The sequence below is a fragment of the Microchirus variegatus genome, assembly GCF_963457635.1.
Source record: "Microchirus variegatus genome assembly, chromosome: 7".
NCBI lineage: Eukaryota > Metazoa > Chordata > Actinopteri > Pleuronectiformes > Soleidae > Microchirus > Microchirus variegatus.
The window spans coordinates 16531382-16549220 of record NC_139808.1 but is presented as its reverse complement, the minus strand read 5'-3'; the positions used below and the strand labels follow the sequence as shown (position 1 = coordinate 16549220).

The following is a 17839-nucleotide window of genomic DNA, read 5'->3' as shown; positions in this document are numbered from 1 at the left end:
ATTATATATTGACTCGAGGTCAGGAATCTTGAAATTCAAATTGTCTCATGCCTATGAGCAGAAGCAGCTACACTTTGACAGAATATAACCCTCAAAGCTGCTCTCTAAAGCACTGGAAGGTGTTTGCGCTTTTGTAATGTTCATTATATGTTTTGTAATATAAGCAATTAATTAATTACATTAACTCGTCAGCCTTTAAAATCAGGAAAATCAGTGTGGCTGCTCCACACTGCTGGTTATTGCTCCACTGCTTCCCCCTTCTTTATTACTCTAATAATAATCTGAAATTGCTGCAGCCTCTGAGGTGACTGCATTGAGTTTAATATCCACATCAAAAGGGATAACCCTATGTTTCATGCAAGAGTACATGTGTATTTCCTTCTTTCTGTCCGTTTGGCCTCAGTGAGACTGCAGTTTTGCAAAGTAATGAGAATGGATGGTTACAGTGGTAGGTAAATGGGATGTATTTGCATGGGATAAGGATGAGAGCCATCAACAGGCCAGGCCAGTGGGGCAGGCTGCATTTTATGCATGAGCACACACAATGTGTATAAAAGAATGGGCCCTCTCACAACGATCCCTCTGTGGCTGGAATGTGTAACACTTGGTGGATTCTTCATTAAATGCTCTATCTTTCTATTTGCAGTGAAGACAAAGTGATTGAACATTACAAGAAATTGAAGGGGCTGACCAGAGGACAAGCCATTGTGCAGTAAGTTCTGGAAAAATTATTACAGTATTCTTCGATTTTTCATCATGTGTTTTTATTTGTTCTAATCTTGGATTCCACAGTTAGACCTACATTATGCCTCCCTCTTAAACCTCATGTGCATGCACTGTGGAGGCTGCTGTCATAAGAGGTGACTGCTGTCACTGTGCCAGAATGTGTCATTAATTAAAGGAGGTGTGCTTAGTGGAGGCAGCCGGCCAGCCTTGGGAGGATCTCAGTCCTCCACTGTATTTTTCCTAGGAGTGTAACTCAGTGCAACCCAGGGTCATTCACACTGCTATGATTTGTGCCCTTGCACTGATCAATGGACTTTCCCTCCCTATGTCACGGTCCTGAAACAAATCGATGAACTTGTCACTGCAAATGATTTTGGCTTCTCATTGGTGGCAGCTTAAAAGCCATTTTGTCTGTCGTACAACAGCCACCGGTTGACAGTGATAAAATGTAAGTGGTTGACTTTCTTTTAATCTGTTCCTCTTCTTGAAGGTATCTTGCCCTGGTGGAGTCTTTGCCAACATATGGAGTCCATTATTACCCAGTGAAGGTAACAGTGATGTCCTGAATAATACAGTAGCTTAACCTTATGCTTCATCCATGGTATTACATTTTCATTTGAAACGGGGCATTTTAAAACAAGAACTGTCTGTGTTTAGATGAGCATTCAGATTTGTATGACATTCCATATTAAACATACTGTATATCATGTGATCATTCACATGAAGTTGGCTTGTTGCTATTGCATGCTATTGTAAATAAGAAGCTAATTGTCTCGTTTGCAGTGTGTTTGCTTTGTTTAACAAAAACAAAAAACAATTGCGACATGTCAGTGTGAGGAAGTTTTAATGGTCGGGCTGCTGGGGTTCAAATTCTTTCTACTTACTTATTTTCTGATTCATATCAATTATAAATTATATATATATATGATTTCTGGTATCATCTGCACAAATCTTGTGTGATCTTGAAATACTTGCACACACCTAAGGAACACAAATAAGTTTGTGTTCTCTGTTGTTATGGCAAAACGAGATGACATCACTTATGGCATTGGCGTGAACTTGAACTTGATCAGGTTTTTATTATCACTCACTACTGCACTGTACAGTTGTTCTGTGTGGTCATATTAATTAAAATGTAACTACTTTAGGATAAATTTTTAACTGTATTTGTACTGATGCACCAGGTTTCGTTCAATGAAAATCTCTTTCATAACCAAGCAAGATGAATATGGAAACTGGAAAGGGTATAAAATTAATCAAGATTGAATCATTCAGGAAATCGGTCTGTCCCAAGATAATGGGGCTACTGATAAGAACTAATCAATAAAGCCAGTGGGAAACTACATCATGTTTTATTTTTGCCAGTCCAGACTGAAAAACAGCTCTTTTTAAACGAGCTTCTCCCTTTTGGAGGCTTGAAAATGCCAGAGTAGTGTGTCCAGTGTATCTGGAGCAGAATGTCTTTCTTATAAAAGAAAGATGAGTAACGTGGATGTAGCCCTCAGAAGAACCCTCTGTCAATATGCTGTCCTCATTTCTTTTCTTTTTTCCTTTAGCTAAAGCAGCTAAAATTGAACACCTATCTGTTGTGCTTGGGTGTAGAGCTGCAACTAATGATTATTTTCGTAATAGATTAATCTGTTGATTATTTTCTCGATTAAACGATGAGTCGGTTGGTCCATAAAATGTCAGACAATGTTATAAAAAACATTGATCAGTGTTTGTCAAACCTGGAAATGACGATGTTCTTGAATGTCTTGTTTTGTCCACAAACTTAAATGATTCAGTTTTAATGATTTCTTTGTTGTGGAGCAAAGACTAAGAAAATATTCAGATTTAAGAAGCTGAAACAATCAGAAATCTTGTTTTAATCATGAAAAAAGCTTCAAACCGATTAATCGATTATCAAAATAGTTGGCGATTAATTTAGTAATCGATTCATCGATTAATCGTTTCAGCTCTACTTGGGTGGGATAAAAGATTAAGGCAGGACTCTATTCAGTTGTTATAGAATGCATTATGTTTGGTTTGGCATCTAAACAACTCCTCCAGCTTCCATTGCTTTTACTTGCATCTGCTAACTTTCCCTACAAAAGCCTATTAACTCAAGGTGTCTGAAAAGATCAAACGTTAATGTTAAAATAACTCAGTCAGGCTTGCAGAGGTTTTAAGGCATTAAATACATCTGATCCCTTCTTTGCTGTAAGTCTGATGTGGTAATTGCTTCAGTAACAACCCTTTGGTTTTTTTTCACGCTGTTTTTCCCCTAATGAACGATGGTGTGTGTGTGTTCCTTCATGCAGGACAAACAAGGTATACCGTGGTGGCTTGGAGTCAGCTACAAAGGCATTGGCCAATACGATTTGCAGGATAAGCTGAAACCAAGAAAGGTAGATTAAGCTCTTTTTAAGCTCTTGCATTATGTTTTAATTTCCAATTGCAACGTTATTATTTGTTATTGCGACCTATGTCTTTCTTTGATTTTAATGGCATTCCTCCTTATTGATGACACAGATATAAGGTCACCAAAAGTTAAAGTCATTATTATAATTTCGGTGTGATTTAAGTGATTTGTAAAGTTGTGTTTATTATTGACGATTGCAAAATTGTCACTTAAAACAAGAATCACTTTTTGGTGGGTTTTGAAAAAAGTATTGTAATTCATTAGAGAATACTTCCATAAATTAGGTATTTATGGTGGTCTAACTGTGTCTTTAGAAGGACAAATGTTATAAATCACCAGTTAAAATCTCAGTTTCCAGCCCCATGCCTCTTGTTAGATGGTTCATGGTGCTTTGTATTAGCTGGTTAATGATCCATCCAAATGGTAAATAGTACTAGTAAAGACTCTGTTTCTCATGCTCTCTGGGAGATAAAGAAACACAGATGGGAAAAATATTTTTGGAGTATCAGTACAGTCAGAACAGCTGTGTGAAGTCAAGGCTGAGGATTTATCAGCAAATACATTCTAACCCCAACAGTGGAATAACTTGCTCATAAATACACAAATAAATATTCAGACAGAAGAAAATAGGGTAAAATATAGTTTTTAATAGTTATCATGCCAAATATTGGAATATAATCTCAAACTGACTGTCAGCAGCCACTGACTTGACTCTCTGTCTGAAATAAGCAGAAGCCGAATGTACACTGATTGGCTGGCTTCTGGAAGCCTGTGTGCACTACATCATCCTGTTTAGAAAATGCACCCATTCAAATTAGAACCCGACACTGGAGTATAACAGTAGACAACATGAACTTCAGCAACAACAAATATTACAGCAGAGTATCTTTGTTTAGTAAATTCTACGCCCATCATGTGAATTTGTGACGCAATGATGGATGTATTCCAGTTATGATCTGTGTTCATGTTTCTACTATGCCTCTGTTAATAATTATGGTTGTGGGCGTGTGCCAAAATGCTGACTGAAGTGGAAATCATGTGCTGTCAGGACATTTGACTGTGTAGTAACTTTGCACCCCTAGTTGTTTGTATGCTGTATGGAGTACATTAAGTGCCTAAAATAGCCCTGTAGTAGACTGTTTTGGGAGAATGATTGCCTTGTGAATGTGCCTTGAGTGGGTTCAAAAACAATTACACCCAGTGTTCAGGGCATTCTGATCCCCTATCTTGTACATATTATGTTTACTTTGAAAATATGGCCTCATTTAACATTTACCCGTGACCCTGTTGCATTTAATATGGTTCACAAAAATGTACTGCATTTCTTGTGTGCTTGATTATCATGCCCTTTATGTGAAGTGCTATTTATCAGTGGCCCAAACTCTGGATTTCTACCCCATTAGATCCATCATAGCTGGTGCTGTGCAGCAGGAACCTGTTGACATAGCAGGGTGTGCTGTTTTACTGGATGCTGAGGCATTAATGGGCACAGCCACAGTTTGTCTCCCCAGCCCTCTCAGTGGAAGGTGTAATTATGGTGCACTGTGGGAAGTTGTGGGCCTCAGGGACTGAGGCTGGCACTCGGCCAGCTGGGTGGGTGGGTGTATGTTTGGAGTTAGGAGATAGTGAAGGTGTTAGGGTTTACTAAAACCTCACTTCTCTTGAGGGACCAAGAGTTTCCTGTTGTGGGTAAAAAAACCTTTTCCTTTCCAGATGACCTTTTTTGTTGCTTGTGCCTATAATTGGAAGTGTGTGGCTGCTTTTCTTTTGCCTTGAATCAAGTACTCACTTATATCTTGTGAATATGCAACCGTGTTTCCTGTCTTAATTCACAGTTCTTGCATTCAACCCAGCCCCTCTCAGCATGCTGCATTCATTCATTCTGACTGTGTGTGTGGCCTAGGTATATTACTCATGTTGCAGCCCTAAATCTTTCAACGCATTTCATTAAATAATGTAAGGTGAAGACATATTTCAAGGTGGGGCAAGTTGTATTTTTTTGGTTTACATTAAAGTAATTAAATAATACAAAATAGTGGCGTACAAGTGGTGACATCAGTGGCTGGGTTTCATTAAGATCTATAAGATATATCATTTATTTTTAAGTTTCTTGATTTATTTTTGCTAATACAGCATTATCTCGTTAGCGAGCCGGTGTCCTTTTTTTTATTTTGAATATGTTAAAACTAAAAAACTCTACTCTAGGCTTAAGTGCCATGTTCAGTAATATGAATAATCTGTCATCGCTATAATACATAGACACTGTATATAAGCGATCTATAGATAAAAGGAACCAATCAGATGGAGAATATAGGAAAAAAGAACACGCTAAAAGCCAAAACCTGTTCAGAAAAGAGAAATAGTTTAATATCAGCACATGACACATTTAAGCTGTATTTCCAGGACAAACGGTGCAGATGAAGCAGATGGAAAGTCACCACTTATCTGAATTAAATTGGGAGACGTTTCTGTCCCTCCTCTTTCTCTGTCACATGGGCTCTTTCCTAGTGGGTAACAGGACACTCTGTAAGACCACATACTGGTCCACATTTATGATGAGCAAGCAGAACCAAAATACATCTCAAATTAATTGGGAGTGTGAGGCTTGGAGGAATAACGATGTACGGATTTGTATGTTTCTTTTGGAACAAAAACCAAAGGAAGATTAAATGAAGACTGAATGTGTTCCTCTTCCTGGTCACATCTATTTTAATGTAACTCGCCCCATCATGAATCAGAATAGATTAGATTTCCTTGTGTTTTGTTCCTGTTGTCAGGTTTTCACAACTTTAATCTCTGTGTCATGTTGTGGATACGCACAGCATTGCCAGTCAGTCACCGTCGGTATGTGACATGTAATGTGAAGGGTGTGGCTGATCTTTTTCTGTACGAGCGTGTGAGTCAGACCCTTTGACACATTTTCGTCCATGTACTGTAAGTGCTTGCGAACACTTGGCTCTGGGGGACCTTGAGTAGTCGGTGCGATCTGGATCTGAACACTCTGATCCCATCTGAAACCACAGGCCGATCTGGCACTCTTCCATGTGCTGCTTGTAATGAAACATTTGGCAAAAACAAGGGAGTTGTTAGCTGAAGATAAAAGCATAAATGTATTCACGCACATCATGAAAGCACCGTTTTAAGTCAATTAGGACTTCTGTTTTCTTCACTGTTTTTCTATTGATTAGTATTGGTGTCAGCTTACTTTTAGGTGTGTAGAGTATTTTTTCTGGACTGGTTGGACCATTTCAGAAAACTCCTTGCAGTCTTGTGATTGTAGAGTTTGAGGTGTGTCACATCCTTGACATATTTTGGTAGTGGCTCCATCTCGTAGTTTCATCTGCATGCTGCTACACAGGTGTGGAGTTTCTCTAATAGGAATGACAGCATGAACCAGTGAAAGTGCATTTATTGCTTAGGCTCTTGTTATCTTTTGTCCCATTGTAAATGATGCCAATGGGGGGATGTGAAATGGTGCGGGATTCCCTCCACAATGGGCTGAGGTTTTGGATGGTTCCCATTGTTCATTGAGTGCCCTACTCTTTGTTCCTATTTTAGGCACTTGATGTACAGTATTTGCTAGAACAACATGTAGATTGCTCCACCATGATTCCCACAATCATAAAGTTGGTTTTTATTTTACAAAAGTAAGATTTTCTTAGTAACAAATGGCAGTATCTCAGTGTCTCAGGGGTGTTGATTCAGCATATAAATCGATGCAAAATTGGATTTTCCAATGAATTCCATGAACCTGTGGTATAATGCTTGGTGGCTAACATCAGACAAATAGTCCATTGAGTGTTTACTACCTGGTAAGGGGCCCCTGCTATTAATGATTAGACCATAGCAACAGATTCCTGACATGTTTGCCTTCAGGGGGGGTTTCTGGTGGATTTACCTACACAACAGTGTTTTGTGTTGTTAAACATGAATAGCAGAGAACTTCCTAGATTCACATTCCAAGTGTATAGATCTAATGGCTCATCTGTGAGTGACTGGAGGCAGAGCAAATAGATCTGTGCAACCTGCTCATCTGGTCTGGTCAAAAAGGAAGTGAGCTGTGTGAGAAAGAGGGAGAGTGTGGCGCAGCAGGTCAAAGCCTTGAAGGCGGTGAGATGAGTCAGTGATGTCACAGGAGGGGGGAGGTTATAGGGGCGTGGCCAGCTTAGCTGAAACTCTTGCAACACCTATCCCTGGCTCCCTGAGAACAGACAAGAAAGTGTATTGTTCGAGCAGGCTTCAGTCCTGTGGGAAACTTTGTCAAAGCCAGAGAATCCAACGGGGATTTGATTTGTGGAAAAAAAAACCTTCAGGGTAAGAACTTTCATTCTGTCCACCTATGATATTTTCTCCTCAGTAGGTTTTATATTTTATTTTCCTGTCTTCTGTCGTACCTGTTTTCTGTAATAGAGGTACAGGCACTCTGTCATTGTGTGACTCGCACTGTTAGGGAGGAAGATACTTCATGTGCTATGGTTTGTTTTCTGGGAATTAATCAAGGAAGTGAAGCCATGTACGCTTAATATCTTTCACAGGGTATGATTTCTCTGTAATTTGTGTTAATATCAGGTAAAAAAAATAATAACTTTCGATCTTCAGTGTCTATTTTTCCCAGAATGAGAGCAGAGCAGAGTTGTTTTTGAGCAAGTGGCTCCAGATCTGTTAAATGAGCGCACTGTAGAGCAGATGTTTCATTCTGACACAGAGAAGTTGTGCGTCTGTTTTACTCTACAGCAGAGAGAAATGAGAAGCTGCTCTGCTGCCTGGCACGATCGCTCTCCCTGCAGTTGCAGCACCATTATAATTGCTTCTGTGTTCGCCTGAACTTACACCTGACTGGCTGGCCTGCTGAGTCCCATTCATGACTTCAGCTGTTATGCTGTTTCTGCTAATGTTGCAAGTTGACAAAACAGTGCTAAAAGGCAGGTTTTTGTGGAAATAAAGCCTTTGTTTTACTACCTGCTGGTCTGTTGTGTTGTCTTTGATGAGACTAGTACCTCCTTTTATATCAAATGATTTCTCTACTTACATACTCTAAATCCACATTTCAGTAAAGTCATGTGTTGACTTGCATTCTCAGTGGTGTGTAATTTGTCTTTACTCACTCCTCCCCTTTTCTCCCAAACTGTCTGTTTATCTCTGCAGTTGTTTCAGTGGAAGCAGTTGGAGAATTTGTATTTCCGTGAGAAGAAATTTGCAGTTGAAGTGAACGATCCGCACAGGTCAGAGAAAGCAAAACCTCTTCATGTATCTTATCTGATCTTTATCTATTGTTGAAGTGTTCCCTTTTCATCTCCCTCTCCCTTGCTATTGATGCCTTTAACCTGCGACTGACACGCTGTGAAGGGCATCTGCAACTTGTGGTCAATTTAGAATAACATGTTAATGGCTCTAACCTGTTTGTTAAATGGGTGCTTCCTCTTGGTCAAGGACCACTGTATTATTCTAAGGTTGTTGTAAGACCTCTGCTCTTCTCACAGCTTTAATGTGGCACTTCCAGCCCCCACAGCTGTCATTAAATCCCATAGTTCCAAAGCTTGATGTCACTGCATCTCGTCTCTTCATTACATTCACTGCACACACCCTTAACGAATAAAGATTTAATTTTAATTATTTTCCAGTCTTCGCTAAATGCTTTTTTTTAATCTTAATGAAAACCTGGTTCATTTTCCATCAACATTTTTCTGTCTGGCCATTAAAAGATGTGCTGCAAGGATCAATAGAAGTGCTGAATGTGTCTCATTATCTTCCACAGAAGAACAGTGACTAAGCGAACTTTTGGACAGACTGGGCTGGTTATTCACACATGGTATGCCAGCCACTCGCTGATTAAAACCATCTGGGTGATGGCCATCAGTCAGCACCAGTTCTACCTGGACAGAAAGCAAAGCAAAGTAAGCCTCTGTTTTCTGCATTGTTCACACTTCCTGCCAAATAAAAGCTAGTGAGAGACTGTCTCATGCTCCTCTGACACTGATGCTTGACCTTTGACCGTGTAAAGAGCTTGCCTTGTGTTGAGTGACCTACTTACAGTGTGTGTGTGTGTGTGTGTATAATAGAAACAGGATAAAGGGCCAAGCTGGATGAGCAAATGACAGATGCTGATACATGGTGCATGTATTGTGTTCTCCAGTTTGTCAGTTTGCCAGTTTTCTGAAGAGCCAGACAGTTTACTGTTGAACTTTGTGTTTGTATTTTATTCTGAAACATTAACCGGTGTTGCAGTAAAATGAGTAGCCTGCAGACAATTCAAACATGCAGAGTTCGAATTGTTTGAACATAGACAGAAATGTTGTTTGAAGAAATACTGTCCAAGTGCCACAATCTTTTGCCTGTGACTCTTACTCATGTGATACACTACCTCATTCATGTCCTACATGCTTGTGTAAATACAAAGGGATATGACCCACAGGTTTAATATCAGTGGGCCAAAAGTATTGTTGTAACCTACACCGTATAGTTAAGGATTTGTTTATTTATCATAACCCACATCATCATTGCAAAATTCAACAAAGCTATCGCATCTTGCATGTTTTCCTAAAACATTGTGCAGCCCTATTGGGTAGTTAAAACAGAAAGTGCAAAGAGCTTATACAGTAAATGCCTTGAGGGAAGTTTCCCAGTTTCTTTTATGATATGGTAGTCAAAATGATATAGCCATAGCAATATCTGTTTTTATTAATATTCCTGGTGTAGGACTTAATGGAAAAGAAAGCATGCATCTGTTTATGTCCATGCCATTGAAGGAAAAGCATTTTCACAGCTGAGGTGCTTGTGCTAGTATTAAATTGTGTCCCTGTGCCCTGAAGACACTTGTGCTGGATGTGTTTGTGTTTTATGATGCATATTTGCTGAGCATCAGAGCTATTATAAAGTATAAGTGCGGTGTGATGTGGATCTTGCAGTGGAGATAGATGAGCATGTATGGCTGTAGTCAAATGAGGTTTTTCAGCCTCTGTCTTCCTCAAAGGCAGATGGTACGTCAGTGTTCATCCAGGAATAGAGCCCCGCTGATTGATGACAGAACAGTGCACGTGGAGAACTGAGTATGCTAATGGCTGCCATTATCGCATTGCGCTACCATTAAAATGAGTCTTTACCACACTCTTCCCTGTTTTTCTTCTCCTGACCATTCTTTTTTTTTGCAGTCAACAGTGACCACAACAAGAAGTTCAGGAGACATCGCCATGGATCTCACAGAGATCTGCGCCCCACGGATCAGTAAACTCTCCAGCATCCAGAGCAAAGACCCTCTTATCATGGCCAGCAGTGGAAGCCTGATCTCAGCTGGTAAGCAGCAAGCTAATTGGCTAACTGCTACTGTTTTGCTTTAGTTTGATGAATGATGATTTATGGCTATAATTTTCAGTTAATCAGTTGAGTGCTTATTTCAGGTTCTGCTGATTCAGAAGTCCACGAGGAGCAGAAGAAAGAAAAGATTGCCGAATTAAAAAAGAAAGAAAAAGACCTTCAGGACATACTTACACTGAAACTTAAGGAACTGAAAAAGATCTGCTTGAGAGAAGCAGTGAGTGTCTCATTCATTCTGATATTTTTGTATGTGATGTGTCCAAACTCTCAGCTGACTCAGTTGTTGTTATTTGCAGGAGCTTACAGGCCGGTTACCTAAAGAGTATCCTCTGAACACAGGAGAGAAGGCTCCCCAAGTTCGCCGTCGTGTTGGTACTGCCTTCAAGCTGGATGACCTTTTCCCCTACGATGAGGTGAGTGTAGCTGTGGTTGAATTGTTTTTGTTGTGACAAATTTCTACCTCTCGTGATTTACCATAAAGGGCGTTTAGCCCGAGATCATTCCGAATGAGGCTGTCTTCCATGTTTTTAATCAAGCTATTGTTGTGAATTGTAACTGGTTGTGTAATAACTAAGAATGAGGATATGTGTTTTTAGATGTTTTAATAAATACTGTCTTGTAACAGATATGTTACAAGTCAGTATTTGTTATATAATGGGGAAATATGTGCTTTTGTGTGTGTGACTGCCTATAGGATCCACATCTGAGGAATCTGGAGAGCATGTTTGCCTTGCAGCAGAAGATTGTGGAAGCAGCCATCAAGTTGGCCAGCGAGGATGACCTCTGCAAGACGGTGAGGAAGAAGAGGAGAAACAACTTCCTGGATGCAAAGAGGAAGCTCGAGGAAATTGAGAGGGAGATTAACGCCTACAGGATAAAGAAAGGAAAGAAGCCCACACAGAGAGCTTCAGTGATCTTAGCAGGTACTTATAACGATCACTAATGGCTATAAATTCACCAACACGTAGTCACCAGTTTAAAATGCTTAAAAAGAACTGTTCCTGTTTCCTGTTATCAGATGATATCAACCCTTCAGACCTCAGCTCTCTATCTGACAGCCTCACCCTGGATGACGGTCAGTGTGGAAGCATAATAATGCTCAGTGTCCATGTGTTAACACCCTCCAGTCCTAATCCATATTGTTATCCTGTATTAAAGATTAATTTGACTCAAGTTATTGCTTTTATTTCCTAGATGATGAGTTTAGTTCCCAAAGGCAGCGGTCCACATCAGTGCAGTATTCTCCAAGACCGCACCATGCAGAAACTCTGGACATCCACTACAGCAAAGACCGACGCACTTCTGCCAATGACCAACATTCAGACAGCAGGTATACAGCTGGCACTGGCAACACCATTGCATATTAATTCTTTTGATTTTCTGTGTGCCTGACGAGAGCCCCCTGTGTGGAGCTAGTACAGACCTGTAGATCAGACCCTGAGCTACATTCCTGCCAGTAACCTCCTCCCTCTTTCTTCTGCGTCTCCAACAACCTCCTTCTTATCAGCCCAAACACACTGGCTTTAAAAATAGATGTAGAAGAACGTGTTGCTGCCTGTGAAGGAGCAACAACAACTCCAAGTTGAGAGGAAAGAAAGGGGAAACAGGAAAAGTGGCTCTGGAAACTTGGAAATGGCAGCCATTTCACAACTGTTTACAAAATGATACTAGCAATGTGGTGCCCTCAGCTGTAGGGACGTAAATTGTCTCGGTGATTACTGTTGCATGAAAAGAAACACCAATGAAGTATGAAATTACAGTCACTCAAATGTGTGAGATAACTAAAATGCATCATTCAAACACATGCAACATGGGTTTTTTTGGTTGTTTTTTATTCCTCATCAGTTTTTGATGCCCTAAAAACATAGTCTTATCTGTGCTCTAGATTCAATTATGGACAAGTCAAGGAATCTCTCCACTACAGCCACCGTGATGCCTTATCAAGCCACAGCAGCCCTTTTAAACCTGCTTCCAGGCAGCCACGTGATGCCCGCAGCATGCCCCCCACCCCCCTCCTCACCCGCAATGCCTACAGCAGCAACCACCTGAGGTAAGGCCTCAGAGACGGACTGTGTACTTCATCTGTTTTTTCTTTATTCTTACAGCATGTGAGTGAAAACCCACTTGTTTTTCTGCTTGTAGATCGGACGATGCTCCACAACATTTCCGCCAGCGGAGTGGGAGTCTGGAGTCTCAGTCCCAGTCTCAGTTCCTGCCAGAGACCGGACCTCCCATACCAACGTTTACCTTCACAGCCGCCCGGCGCAGCAACAGCACTGAGGTCCTTGATGACGGCTCCTCTTACACAAGCCAATCCAGTGTGGAATACAGTGTTCCTGGTAACCACACCCATACCCACAGACGCAGAGCTCGAGGTCGCCACAGAAAAGACCTGTATGCCAACACGGGCAGCATGCCCAACCTGGCTCAGCCTGACACCCGCTGCTACGCCTACCAGCCCCGCGCCCGACCCACCACAACGGCCTACTATGTCACAGGGTTTCCCGGATACGCAGACCCAGAGCCTTACTCCAATGGACACTACGTGTATGATAACGAGCTTGAGGGACACTATAACGTCAATCCATCGTATCCCCCCGCCCCTACAGATTACCACAGCCAAGACATGCACAGTCACTACGGTAATGACGAGATAGATGGTATGTCGCATAACCCATACGCCACAATGCGGCCTCCCAGGAACCGTCAGGTTCCCTGCAGCAGTGAGCACGTCACCAAGAACATCCAAAAGGCAATGGTGGCTGAACATTTGAGAGGCTGGTACCATCGCAATGCTGCACACAAACAGGCTGCATACAACTACGACTATGACAGAGGCTCCCAGCAGAGCCTGGGATATCAGACCATGCCTGCACCCTACAGCCATAACAACAGAAATATCTACTCATCAGGTCAGACCCCTGCACCTTCCATAACACAAGCCTGGTTTCCATCAAAATGTATTCCAAACTGAAATAGGGAAACTTAAACAACAATTTTTTTACATCCACTGTTCAGCAAATATTAGGAGTACACAGGGATAAGCAATTGGTGGTTCCAGATATGTCAACACATTGTATGTGTGATCGAAAAGCAGCTTCTTATCTATTATCCGTTATTGTTGTAATATGTGCTTTTTACATTTTACAAGTCGAGGAACATGTGGTTTACTTATCAGTCCACATATAATCTCCTCTCGCCTGCTGTTTCCGCTATTTTTCCAGTGCAGTGAAATGGGGAAGCTGGAGCGACGTTACTGTCACATAATTTCTACCCGACATTCTTAATTTGCTGAATTGGTTTCCATTGCACTTATTCACATTTACTTTTTATCAACATGCAAACTTTTCTACCTTTTCTTGAGTCTAAAATGATAAGGCTGTATTTCAGGATTGTTTGATGTTTTGTTTACATTTTTTTTGTTGCATTTTTTTCTCCTGCAAACCAAAAACGTACAATAAGCACACTTATGGAAACCCAATTAATGAGTTTCAACTTAAGCTTGGTCAATTTCTAACTCTAACCATTTTTTTTCTCCAGCATCCTCAGTGTCCTCCACTGGCAATTGGCACAGCCACACAACTGGTGGTATGATGGAATATGACATGCCTATGCATGCACCGCCGACATACTCTTACAGTACAGCCCCATACAGCCACCCCACCCACAGCAGGTGAGAAAAAAGTTGGCCTCCGCTCAGCGTCTTATCCAATAAGCCACTCCCTGATCCTCCTTATCCCCAGAGCTAAGCACTAGTTTTTAATTACCTGGATTGGTTATCCTGCACACACAACACTTCTGTGGACTAATGTTTAACCAGTGCTACCCTTTCTTTAACTTCTCCTCTGTGTTATGTATCTATTTAATGTTACAGCCTGGTTCAGGGGTAGTAGTATTTAATCTATGCAGCCAACAGTCACTTCCTCCTTAGAGGTTAAGAATGGTTCTCTTCTCCTCCTTAACTCTACACTGGGCCCTGCTTTCTTATAGATATGGCGGCTCACAGCTTTTAAAGGCTTCCTGGCCCAGCCCTGATGGTCGGAGGCGCTGTGCCTTTTTTCCTGCTAGTTCTTCCTCCTCAGTTTCCTCCTCCACCTCCTCCTTTCCCTCCTCCTCCTCTTCCTCGCCCGCCTGTCGGGTCAGACAGGTGTCCTCCAGCCCTGCACAGCCACAATCCTCCAGAGGGCACAGGCTCAGTAAGGTGTCCTTTGCTAAAGGTAGCTCATAGTAAGTAAACAGCAACAGCTAGAGCCTGAGCGTTTGCTTCCGTCAGTTCGTCCGCAGTGTGACTCAGAATCTGCTTGTCAATGTTTTGAAGTGATTTTTTGCATTTTTGAAATGTTATACTGATTGTCCAGTGTCCGTCCTGTATGATATAGTAACTGCATGGCTTCTTTAAAAACATGCCTGCCCTGCTCTCTCTTCCGGCAAACATATTGCCATCCAGTGGTCACATTTCTCTCTCTTTTTTTTTTTCTTTTTTTTCCCCTCCTCTGATATTTGGCATACAGAGGCTCCCTGCCCATGAGCTGCCATTCACTCCTGACCTTTGCCCCCTCTCATGCGCAGATGTTCCCCAGAGTTTGAGTGGCGGAGCTGTAATAGGATGGCCTGCCCTGTGGGGCCTTTAGAGAGGTGTGGTGCTGCTGCCTGTGCTACTGACCAGGAACATTAACTCTTTCCCCAATAATGAAAGTCAAAGCAGAGAAATATGGGTGAGAGAAGAGAATATAAAACTACCCCACATGGTTATCATGGCGGTGATGGTTGTGGTGTGTCTTTTCATAAATATTGCAGGGACTGACAGAAACCATATCATTTGAACCTTTTTTTGTTTTTCCTGCTGCATTTTTTGGGTCTTGGGTGTTTTGGTGGCGGGCGAGCACTTGTGTGACAGAGGGAAAATGTGACCCCTGAACATTTTTGCAATATTGGAAGGCTGTGTGTGTTTATAATTTCTATGTGCATTCGCTGTTTTGTTGGTTGAGAATGTTTGACACTGGGTTTGAAACTGAATTGGGACAGCATTACATGGAGTAAGTGATTTTTGACAAAGCAAAGCAAAACAAATCCTTTCAGATGTTCTGCATCCCTAAATATATTCATGGACGTACTTTACATACCCTCAAAGACATGCCCATATGGCTGCTCACTGGTTGCTTTCCCTAATTGTAGGGGTGTGCAGTTTAAATAATTAATACACATAGAAAGGAAATTAAACACAAGCAGAATGTCATTTAAAACATAATCTAGTTGTCCATCAGCTGTTTTTGCCATGCACCATAGCTACAGTGTATGGGAGAGAAAGAATAATCATGGAAAGCATCATATTCCATAAGACTCATCTGCTTTTAAACAGAAAAATATTGCATCTGTGCTACAGCAGCTGATCATACAAGTACACATTATCAGTGCCATCAGCTGAGACCAGTGATGCAACGTGTTCACAGTGACTGGCACTGCAGCAAAAAAAACCTGTCTTTGTAAACAAATGATCATTATTTTCAATTATTACTATAAAGCAAGACAAGGCGTGAAGGAACACCTAGATAGTCCCAACAAGCAAATGAGTGATTTTAGGTATATGTTGTATATTGCCACGTTGTTGAGACAGCAGGACGTACAGCAAGCCCAAAGTCTGATGTTATAATTTCAGCTCAAAGCTAAAAAAGCTAACGTCCAAACAGGATGTTGTGAGTGTTTGTGGTGATCTAAAGCCACTACACCAGCTGCAGACTGTGCAACTTCCAGCAAGTCTGCTACTACAGCTGACAGCACACTGATGGCAGAACTCGACAAACTAGAACGTAAGCTGCATGCCCTTGAGTGAGTCATTGAACAGTGCTGGTCACACAAATAAGAGTGCAGTTGTTTCACAGTGTTTTCCCAGCTCCATCACTCTTTTTACTGGCTCTGCCTCTGTGTGCCTGTCAATCATGGTGTGGACTGGTCCCAGTGGATAAGTCCAGCATTCATAATTTTACTCTAACCTCTAAAGGTTGCTGTCCTCACATTTCCATGCACAGTTAAGACAAGCTACAGTTGGCCTGTTCCCAGTATTTAAGTGCTAGTTTCTGGTTTAGCTTGTGGCTAGTTGTTAGCATGTTGAGCAACATTCTGAGTCTTACTTCTGTCTTATTCTTTTGTGTACCACACAGGTGGTTGTCAGTCTGTATACATGATTACAGCAAACAATAAGAGTTATAGGTACATCCAGAAGGAAGCAACTGCTAGACCCATGAACACAGATACACATGAGTCACATACCTTATGAGTTATCACCAGCACTCATGAGTATAATAAAATTTCAGTCAGCATTTTATAATCTCTTGAACTGTAACTGCTGATAATTCAACCATCATGGTTTGAGAAGGATAGCATCCACCTTGTGTTGCAATCAATGCACTGTCGTAAACAGGAAAACAGTTGAAGCTCAACTCCCAATCGCATTATGTGGGTGTGTTCGTCCGACACTGAGGAATTCAATTTAGTACAACTGCAGTCCGACTAACATGTTTTTCGAGTGCCACGTGAACATACTGAGCGGGAGCCATTCCCAGCAGACACTGGGCGAGAGGCAGGTTAAGTTTCGCAAAGCCTTCTTCCACCACAGCACAGTGGTTAGCAGAGTAGTCCAGAGATAGATTTCTGTCTCAGCCTCACTATTCAGTCTGTGGGAGAGATTCATGTTCACACTACCCTGTCCTGGTCAAAAAACTTTTTTAGTTTTATGCCTTTCTCTCCGTGTAGACGATGCAATTATGTTGTGGAGGATATACACCAGTGTTCTGCAACACTCACCTTAACAGTGCTGCGGGCCTCTCGTGTGAAGGCGCTAATCAATACCATTCAAAACGTCACACGGTCTGGTGGTGACTGTAGTGGAGATCACTCCTTCGCCTTGGCACTATCCATTAGTATGTGCCAGATTTACCGTCTCGTGCTCCGTCATCTCTTCTTTCTGTTGTGCAGACGCACAAACACTGCCTGTTGCTGATTGGCTGGAATAGTGCTGTATGACTCTGTCCAGGGTATTTATTTTTTTACTTTTTCTTTCCCACACACACAAAACTGACAGATATTAGACCATTAGATGTCCACTGAATGGGGTATAAGGTGTATTGGATTAGAATCACTTACTCCACCTAACCAGCTTTTTTTTTTACATTCCTGATCTTAGTGCAGGATTGGAAAATCACAACCCAGGGTGAAATCATTCTAAACCAATGGTTTATCAGTCATATGCTACATTCAGTGTGCCACCTGTCTAATGTCCTCCCAATCTTGTGTGTTTTTTACAGATCCTACATAGACGTCAGCAGCCAAATGCACACACCCATGGACCCAGAAGAACAGATTTACTGGCACGAAGACTCAAAACCAGGGACTATAGTCTAG

The 17839-nt window shown here is 41.5% G+C and overlaps 1 protein-coding gene across 1 annotated transcript in view; it reads left to right on the top strand.

Annotated features, from left to right (window-relative positions):
* The window catches only part of frmd4ba (FERM domain containing 4Ba), a gene marked incomplete at both ends in the record, with an annotated part of 33266 nt that extends 15427 nt beyond the window's left edge, over window positions 1-17839 (top strand). Inside the window, 15 exons of the mRNA XM_083892502.1 lie at window positions 647-712; window positions 1217-1274; window positions 3030-3116; window positions 8276-8352; window positions 8886-9024; window positions 10279-10420; window positions 10525-10658; window positions 10738-10854; window positions 11136-11364; window positions 11460-11516; window positions 11636-11771; window positions 12327-12491; window positions 12584-13353; window positions 13991-14114; window positions 17743-17839. Of these exons, the coding sequence (XP_083748628.1) occupies window positions 647-712; window positions 1217-1274; window positions 3030-3116; window positions 8276-8352; window positions 8886-9024; window positions 10279-10420; window positions 10525-10658; window positions 10738-10854; window positions 11136-11364; window positions 11460-11516; window positions 11636-11771; window positions 12327-12491; window positions 12584-13353; window positions 13991-14114; window positions 17743-17839 (2398 nt within the window). The remainder of the gene's footprint in view (window positions 1-646; window positions 713-1216; window positions 1275-3029; window positions 3117-8275; window positions 8353-8885; window positions 9025-10278; window positions 10421-10524; window positions 10659-10737; window positions 10855-11135; window positions 11365-11459; window positions 11517-11635; window positions 11772-12326; window positions 12492-12583; window positions 13354-13990; window positions 14115-17742) is intronic.